General features: G+C 36.4%; 1 protein-coding gene across 1 annotated transcript in view; it reads right to left on the bottom strand.

The window, feature by feature from the left end:
- Nucleotides 1-8,073: 8,073 nt before the first annotated feature.
- LOC150086314 (glucosidase 2 subunit beta-like) overlaps nucleotides 8,074-10,138 on the bottom strand; it is an 89,076-nt gene continuing 87,011 nt past the window's right edge. Inside the window, exon 16 of the mRNA XM_090373831.1 lies at nucleotides 8,074-8,548. Within this exon, the coding sequence (XP_090229957.1) occupies nucleotides 8,402-8,548 (147 nt within the window). The 3' untranslated portion in view covers nucleotides 8,074-8,401. The remainder of the gene's footprint in view (nucleotides 8,549-10,138) is intronic.

The raw sequence follows: 10,138 nt of genomic DNA, 5'->3' as shown, positions 1-10,138 counted from the left end.
AGTCCACTGACCCACTTGTTAAGTTAAACATTTGTTGAGTGTACGTGATCTAAGTTACGCTGTGTTCTGCTGTATGAATGCCATCGTTTATACAAATATTGCTGTGCAACTCAAGAGAAAAGGATCACCATCATCTGTTAAAAAATAAGCCGGTTATATTTTTGGTTGTTACTCATTATTATTATTTTTTCTCCTTCTGAGTTTTGACTGGACTGAGTGTAGTAAGAGACAGTTGGTGCGTTAATCTGAGATTACTGCTACCCATATGTAATACTTTGCATTTGTCAATGTTATATTATTCCATGTATACTGTTTTAAATTGTGTGTGTTCTGAGGTCGATTATCTGTTTTCTGGATGAAAAACCCGAGTTTCCAGGAATAAAAAGCATGTCACCCACGCCGGAGACCGACTAATTCATCCACGTTGATGAAAAAACCCATGAAAATTCTTCACATCGTCGACGGGACTAGAACCAGGTCTTTTCCACCCTACGAGGGGAGGACCACGATTCTACTGAACTGTGCTACCCAGAAGGCACAATAATGCTACCTGGTTCGTGGGATGGGAACTGTGAGTGGTTACCATTATTGGTAGAGGAATTGGTAGATTGTCTTACTCGTGATCAGGGCCTTGTAGACGTTTTCTAGGCCTATTCATGCTAGCTTCTTAAGTAGGCTCTTTGACACCATGCCAGTGGTTTACACAGTGATTGGGATGGTCGTTACTTGTTCCATATGTGACGTATTTAAATTCCTGTCTAAAGTCTGGGTACTTCCTGATCTTTTTTTTCCTCCTACATTTTCCAGAGGTTTCCAATGTTGGGCACGGCTATGTCCATAAAGTGGGTAGCCATTTTCTCTTTGTCTACGATGGTTATGTCCAGTCTGTTGTGCGTGATAATCTTCTCCATTATAATGGCATGGTCCCCGTAGATTTCGTGAGTGGATGTCAGAAGTACTTACTGCCTGGGGAGCATTAGCATTAGTTGAGGCATATAGTATGATGCCAGAAAGAAAACTTATACAGCAATAGGCAAAAAAAAAAAAAAAATCCCTTCCCATTTCACCCATCCAGTCACTCCAAACGTTTGTCTAGTTCAGTCTTAAATTTATTTAAGCTATCAACTTTCATAACAGGTGGAAGTCTGTTCCAGCAATCAACTACTCGATGGCTAAAGAAAAACTTTCGCACATCTATTCTCAACTGCCTTTCCTCATTTTGAATCTATACCCCCCCCCCCTCAGGTTCTTAATCTGAGCAAGCGGAAGAATCCAATCAGCATTGAGCCTGCCAAACCATTCAAGGCCTCATACACCTCAATCACATCACCTCCCAGGTGCCTAGTCTTCAAACGCTGCAATTTGCAGAACTTAAGCCTTTCTTCCTAAGAGTACCCCTCATCGGTCTTGTTGCCCTTCTCTGTACTCGTTCTAGCAACTCTACATCCTTCCTATAATGAGGCCTCCAGACCTGTATGCAGTACTTAAGGCGTGGCCTGACCATTGCCTTATACAACAGGATAATAAACTCATTCCTGCTAGAAAAGTTCCTGTATATCCCTCACATGCTCTGGCAGCCCCATCTGAGTGTGACACCACTAGTTGATACGTATCTCTTGAGTTACTGCTACTCATATGGAGTACTTTGCATTTGTCAATGTTAAACTCGTTGCCACTCTCAGCCTTCCTTCTAGAGTTTACATAAGTAAAGAAGTCTGTTTTTTTTTTCTTTGCCTCCTTTGCCAAGGATTTCTCGTAATCAGCCTTCGCTTGCCTAACCTCCTCTGTGACTTGATTACAGACTAGCTTCTATGTACCATAGGCTTCCGTGTCGCCTGATAATTTATATACACCCACATTTTTCTTCTGCCGCGAGCCTTATTAGTTCATTAGACATCCATTTAGGTCTTAATCTTGAACAGCATTTCTTAGTTGGTATGAAAAGCCTGGTAGCTCTCAAGATTAATTCCTCGAAGGCTTCCCATTTAGAATTCGCTGTTTTTAACATCATTAGTTGATCCCACTGTATAGAATTTAAAAACTCTTTGAGACCACCGTAGTCAGTTTTACAAAAGCAAAAACCCTTCCCTTTACCTCTGATGGTAGTTACCTCCTTGAGTAAATCCCACTTCATCATACAGTGATCACTGCCACCTAGTGATTCCTTATCTGCAGATTCTTAATGCATGAAGAATCACTACTGATAATCAAATCAAGAGTGTTACTCCCCCTCTGGTTGCCTCCCCCTCCCGCACATGCTGTAGAAAACATTTATCCATTAAATGCACAAAAGTCTTGCTAGTGAGTGTGCGAGTGACCAAATCACGTTCCAGTCAATATGTGGAAAGTTAAAATCACCCATTATAAGACATTCTGATTTACTGGCCCACTATTTCTCTGCACAACTGTTCGTTGTACTCATCAGAGCCATTACACCTATAATGCATTCCTACTCTCATTTTTCCTTTCCCAGTGCTTATGTCACATCAAACAGACTCAACATTGCATTGTCCACCAACATCAATTTGGATGCACTTCCTTAGATTTTATGATTTCCTTAACTAACAGCATAACCCCTCCTCCCTTCCTACCCTGTCTGTCCTTTAAGCACACATTGTACTCTCCAAATTCCAAATCAGTAATGAAATTTATTTATGATACTCCTAGCACTGGTATACATGCACCTCTTTTTTCTCTTAGTTACCCTAACACAGCCCATGTATTTATTTGTTCCACTATGACTCCCACCAATTCTTGCAATCCCGAGAACCTTCCTCTCAGGGGCACTGCTCATTTGAACAGAAGCAGTGCAAGAATAACTTTCGCCTCTGCCTGCGGCTACTTTTGACCTTTTAGTCCGTGGATCCTCACCCCCCCAAGCTAGCAGTTTTCCGACCCACCTAACTCTGCCTCGATAGCATCAGCAAATATTCTTGCACACTTCTATTTAAGTGTATCCCATCCCTGTAGAAGCAGTCTCTCCAGTTAACAAGTACAGACCAGGCTGAAAAAAATTCTATGCTGTACTTATCCTTAGTTTGCCAAACTTAGCTGAAACAGGTTGCATTCCCAAATCTTGCCTCAAAATTAAAATACCAATTTCATTGTAGAAACTTCAAAGATTGCTAAACATCGATCACCCCAATCAGATCACAAATTCAAGGGAATGAATCCTGGTTTTTGAAGTCAAAGGGTAGCAGAGCGGGGATTATCTTAAATGGACTAGCAGATCTCTTGAAAACCACTAAAAAAAGTATTTGAACACAAGTATCTCCTCTGAAAACTGATTTTAATACTTCAGTTTCTGTTGTACTAGTCCCTAATTTGAAACAAAACTTGGTGCAGATTCACTGCTCAGAAAAGTTAGTCATTTTAAAATGTGCTGAAATACAATTCAATGTGCATTAATTTAGACTGACAGCAGATAAATGGGTGATTCACACTTTACTATTTCTAGATGAGTGCCTAAAAACATTGCAAACAAGTTTCAATCTGCTATGTCGTCACAATTTCAATATACGAAGTTAATCTCCAAAAAATTTGACCACACCTTTTATATATATATATATATATATATAATGAGATAAAAATTAGGCAAAAGTAATAAAAATAAATAAATATGGCTATGTAGCTATCATTAGAGGCAGCAAATGCACATCCTCATGATGCGTAATTATATCTGATAATTAAAATAAATGATATTTAAAATAAAAACATCAGCCAGTAGTACGGCAATAATACAGAGCGAAACGAAACGCAAAATAATATAAAATAAACAAACAGGGAAGGGAAAGTAGAGATAATAGGACAAAAAGGTAGTCGATAATCCCCTGTAAAATTTAGTCAATTAAGTCATTAAACCCAATTAATAAAAAATGTAAATTTAAAATAATGCCAATTATAAATAATTTAGCGGTACCCCCCTCGAAGGTACCAGTTCCAAAAAACGTGAAATATCACCAAAAAAGGGTTAAAGAAACTACCAAAAAACTAAAATATCAAAATGATAGACTGACCATCATGCCCCATATCGACAGAGGACCACGAGGCCAATAATGGTCATGGAATCGCTGCATTTCAATCGTCATACAAATCATCGCAAAGGCAGAAATATCGAAGAACTAAACCACCCCTCCATTCTCCGATAGATAAACCAATGCAGAGGATTTGCATGGCGGTGGTCCTTATGCAGCGAAAAATAAACTATAGAACAGACAGCACTCTTGATCAGAGCCACACCACTGACATAATGCAAGCTTAACCAGCTTATATAATAGAAAGGAAAATTTCTATCATTTTGATATTTTAGTTTTTTGGTAGTTTCTTTAACCCTTTTTTGGTGATATTTCACGTTTTTTGGAACTGGTACCTTCGAGGGGGGTACCGCTAAATTATTCATAACTGGCATTATTTTAAATTTACATTTTTTATTAATTGGGTTTAATGACTTAATTGACTAAATTTTACAGGGGATTATCGACTACCTTTTTGTCCTATTATCTCTACTTTCCCTTCCCTGTTTGTTTATTTTATATTATTTTGCGTTTCGTTTCGCTCTGTATTATTGCCGTACTACCAGCTGATGTTATTTTAAATATATTTATTTTAATTATCAGATATATATATATATATATATATATATACAGTGGATTCTGGTTATTTGGGCCACCCGTTAATCGGGGCAAATCTTAAAAACAGAAACCAATCGAGAAAACAGCCAGGGTTTACTTCGCTTAATTGAGACAAAATGCCGTTTAATCGGGGCAGGAAACCGCAGCACTGGAGATTACCCTACGATTGTCTCCGATGGTAACAGTAGTTTGGTCGAAATTCTGGAGGTCACAACCATAAAACAATAAAAACAATTAGCAGTCACCTGTTTATTGGGCTTTTCTGTTAGAGAAATCTATCATAAACGGACAGTAAACTTGATATTACTGAATTTGTGATAACACCGACAGCTGGAATTCTATAGATTATTACGGTGAAATGTGTTTACACTTCCATGAAATCTGCAATCATATAAAAAATTAATTTTCAGATCTTCTCTTCATTCCTATTTTTAAAGCTTTGTAACTCGTTACTCCGTTCTCACTTGTGCGTATCGTGTTACTTGCAATTTGTGTGCTGTGTTCTTTGTTGTTGATTGCTTATCTTTTTACTGTTTTAAATTTTAACCCCCCCACACACAAATGTCAGTGAACAGAAATGTCGACTAGTTCGTATGTAGATATTACAGTACGTATTAATTATTCCGATTATCACGTATATTCTTCCGATTTTCACGTATCATTTAATTTTTTAATTGGTAAGGTAATAAAGAGTAAATTTGTGCTTAATATATCTTTGCTTTTATAGCCTGTGAATAATACTCTTCCTATTTTCGCTAATTAGAATCGCTGTTTAATAGAATTAAAATTCAATTCACAAACGTGATCACGACCGGCACTTACTACACATCGTATAGTGAGCGGTACTTTACTATGGTGAGTCCGTCGTAACGTGATTTGTACAGTGAACCAATTGTAAAAGGGGGGGTACATTGTATTTTTAACTATTTACGTGAAACTTCGGATAATTGGGGCAGCTGCTTAATCGGGCCAAAATGCACTAGTCCCGATGTGTCCCAAATAACCGGAATGGACTGTATATAAAAATTAGAATGATAATTAAATAAAAATAAAAATATTTTTATTTAATTATCATTCTATTTTTTTATATTTCAAGCATCATGTAAAGGAATATGCTTTTTTGCTGCCTCTGATGTTGTTTGCTTTAGCTTTTTATTATTATTTTTTTTATTATGAAAGATTCAGTTTTCAACTATTTCAAACATTATTCACACACACACAAGGTGTGGAAATAAAATTGCTGACTGGTGCTCTTGCCGTTAGGTTTGACGAGTTTGAAAATAAACAGAAGTGAGATGTTGTAGCTCAAACTTCCTCCAACAGATGGTGGCCCAGGATTGTCCAATAGGGTGGCAGGTTGCAAGTCACAGCCAGTTTCGCTAATAGCGTTAATATTCCATGTCACCATTTTGCAATGGAGCAATGAATATCAAATTTTGTTTCTAACTGGGAAAATCTGCAACAGAAATGTATGAAATATTAAAAACTGTTGAAATGCTAAGTACCAGTGCGTGTGTTTGAATGATACAAGCAGTTCAAAGATGGACATGAGGATGCTCGCTATGGCCCACTCCTTGGGCCATAGCGTCCATTAACTAGCAAGTGTCCATAAACCTCTTGAAATGAGGCCAGAGTTGGAACAGTTTGGAAAATTTTGGCAAAGGATCATCATTTGACCCTCAGAATTACCAACTAATAATTGGATATGAATAAGGAGATGATTAGTCAAATTCTGCATGAAGACTTAGGGAAAAGGAAGGTCTGTTTGTGCAAAATTTGTACCACAAAGTATCATGGATGAGCAAGAAGTAACGAAGAATGTCATCATGCAAAGACTCCATCCAGACTGATCAAGATAATCCTAATTTCTTCGACTGTATTTTCACCAGATATGAGAATTGGGTGTTTCAGTATGATCCAGATACGAAGAGTCAGAATATACAATGGACTTCAAAACCATCACCAAAGTCCAAAACGTTTAATTTACAGAAATTCAGGTTCAAAACATGTTTTACAACAAACAGGATATGATTCACAAGGAATACAAATTCTTTAAGGAAGGAAAGAGAGTCAGTGCTGCATTCTATGGACAGGTGCTTCAAAGACTATTGAAGTGCATTTCCAGGGTGAGGCACATTTCCATTTTGAGAGAGAGAGAGAGAGAGCTGCTTCTTGTTATATGACAATGCCACTGCCCATTCTGCTCTTGTTATGAAGAAATTTCTGACAAAAAATGGCACTGTACATATCAATTAATCAATTATCCACTCTACTTTCCGTGATCTAGCACTAGTGGACTTCTTCCTCTTTCAAGTTGAAAACTTCCCTTCAAAGGAATGTGATTTCAGGATGTTGAGGACATAAGGAAAAACACAACTGCTGAACTGATTATCATCTCTTTGGGCATCTTTGCCAATTCTTTTCAGAAACTGTTAGAACAATGTAATAAGTGCATTCAGTCAGGTGGTGATTATTTTGGATAAAAATCAAAACATTTTTGAGCTCCTTCACACTTTGCATTCTTTTTATTGCACTAGTCTAGGAACTTTATTGCCATACCTTGTATGTTTTTCATCTGTGTGCTCTGGAATACTTAAATATATATATACACATTTTAGGATCATTTTGTGTAATGTGTAATTGTGTAAAAATTTTAAATATCTGTAGATATTGAAGATTTTATGACAATATTTCTAAATATTTGTATTTTCAAATAATTCAAACCATTGTATTATATTATTTTTCTCTTTAGATAAAATCAGTTTATATTCATTTCAAAAGTAGAAATGATATTTTTATCACTTCTACTTTTGAAACAGTAAACAGTAAAAAAATAGCTTTGAATTTTTTGCCACCCAGATGCTTTTTTTTTTTTTTTTTTTGATTCTGGCTTGATTTTTGGCAATACACTCGAATGTTGAACAAAGAAGTCAAAATAAAAATAAAAAATTAATATTCAAAATATAAAATGTTTTATGTACAGTCCTTTTTTAAAAAAACTTCAAAATTTCACAAACTCATTTCATAGAATCTGCTCTCACCACGAGCCCATGCATAATCCAGGAACTCACTCCCAAGAATTCAACGAATGCAGAGTTCTATTTAACAATGGATGCAGCTGGTGGGTCATAGTAAACAGTTAGTTGCCATACGTTTTGGAAAATATCAGAATTTTATAACAGCAGATAATTAATAAACTAATTGAATTTGTGATCAACAAGAGATTCATAACTATTTCTAATGAAATTTACAGTTAATTATACGTGGCCCAAAAAAAGGAAAGTGAAACATGGGAGTTAGTTTCATTTTGCTCATATTTTTTCTGGACCACCCTACAAATGTAAAACAGTTGATTAAAAATGCATCTCGGGAAAATAAACAAAGCAAACAGAAAAGGTCTCAGAATATTTTATTCATGTTATATCAAAAGCTCAAAGTGGAATGTTTAAAGTGGTGAAAGTCTTGCAAATTATGTATGATTGGCAAAACAAGGCTTCATCCGGTGCCCTCCAGAAGAAAAGAAAAAAATAATAATAATAAAAAAAAGACCCTTTTTTCATTTATACTAAATACAAAGTAATTTCATTTTGGAATCTGTCCATCACATAATGTGCTGATGTCAATAACAAATTTAATCTTTTCATGTTTTATTCTACAATACTGAAAAATGGTGAGGTATTCTTCTTCTTTGAAGAAATATTTCTTTTTACAATTGCTCATCTTCTGGTGGTGCTTCATTCTAAAATTTTATGTCTAGTTTGAGAGTTTATTTAGAGTTCTGTATGTTCATGACCCCTTGGTAAGTCCGAGGGCAGGATTGAACACAGAGATGGAGTACTAAACTCAAACTGATATTCACACCTGTTTGGTTCGCTTGATGACAACAATTTATTTTCTACACCACACTGTAAAATAACCTGTAAATATTAAATAAAAAAAAAAAAAAAAAAAAAAAATCACTCATTTAAATCAAGAAAAAAGTAAAATGAAGACCTGTTATAAGAAATTTATCATTAATAATTTTGTCAAAAATGGTTGAACTTTTATAAGTTAATACCAAATATACAGTGCTCCCTGATATATCATGTTTAGATTATAAAATATTTAAGGGCAAAGGCCTCATGCTACGAGGTAGAATGACTAAAATATAGGTTAGCACAAAAGCATCATTTTAACGTAGTCATCTACCAAAGTAGTTAAATTAATTAAATTGGCATCGTTTTGGTTATATCACATATTGTGGATGCCTTCACGAGTGATGACAATAATTTATGACAAATATTTAAGGCCTTTGCCCTTAAATATTTTATAGTCTATATCACTGCAAACCATCAGACATCTCTCACATTGTGAAGTTATGCTTCATAACAAGCTTTGAATTGGTGCCATCTGGGTGGTGGTGGTGGTGGTGGTGTCTACTGAGAATAAGTAACAGTAGTCTTCTCCATTGGTGAAGTGTTACTTATTCGAGGTAGTACAATACCATGGCAACTCATTGTGAAAGCATTCACAATATGCGATATAACCAAAACAATGCCAATTTAATTAATTATTTAACTACTTTGGTAGATGGCTACGTTAAAATTAATAATCAAGAAGTGTGTGCTACGCACTGCTGGTTGGTTGAGTGGGAGACACAGAGAGTGGTAATCAATGGACACTGCTCTTCGTGGACTAATGTTATTAGTGAAGTCCTCCAGGGTTCGGTGTTGTGCCCATTGTTATTCTGTATATTTATCAATATTGATGAAGGTATATCAGGTTTAATGTCCAAGTTTTCAGATGATACAAAGGTTGGCAGGGTTGTTAATGACAGTAAAGACAGTATGCTACTCCAACTGGATCTAGATAATTTGGGAAAATGGGCCGAGAAGTGGCAACTGAAGTTTAACATTGACAAATGCAAAGTACTGCATATGGGTAGCAATAACCGAAGAGAAACATACCAACTGTGTGGTACTAAACTCAGGGAAGTGGAAAGTGAAAAAGACCTGGGGGTAACTGTGCAGTCAAATATGAACTTCACTGAGCAGTGCAGACGGGCTGCCAGGGCAGGTCATGGAGTCCTGTCAATGATATATAGGAATTTTGCTAGCAGGGACAGGGATGTGATTATCCCGTTATACAAGGCATTGGTCAGGCCACACCTAGAGTATTGTGTACAGGTCTGGAGGCCTCATTTTAGGAAGGATGTAGAGTTGCTAGAATGAGTACAAAGACAGGCAACAAGATTGGTGAGGGGAACAAAGGGATGCTCTTACCAAGAAAGGCTTAAGTTCTGCAAATTGCAGCACCTGGAGAGCAGGCACCTGTGAGGTGATCTCTGATTGACATTTATAAGGCCTTGAATGGGTTGAGCAAGCTGAATGCTGATGGGATTGTTCCTCTTGCTCAGACTTAGAACCTGAGGGGGCACAGTTTCAAATTGAGGAAAGACAGTTTTAGAATAGATGTATGGAAATTTGCCTTTAGCTAGTGGGTAGTTGATTGGTGGAACAGACTTCCAT

The sequence above is a fragment of the Mastigoproctus giganteus genome, chromosome 5 (genome assembly GCF_048544385.1).
Source record: "Mastigoproctus giganteus isolate SK-2022 chromosome 5, ASM4854438v1, whole genome shotgun sequence".
In the NCBI taxonomy this organism is placed as follows: domain Eukaryota; kingdom Metazoa; phylum Arthropoda; class Arachnida; order Uropygi; family Thelyphonidae; genus Mastigoproctus; species Mastigoproctus giganteus.
The sequence above is the reverse complement of the archived record's forward strand: the minus strand, read 5'-3'. Positions and strand labels throughout refer to the sequence as shown.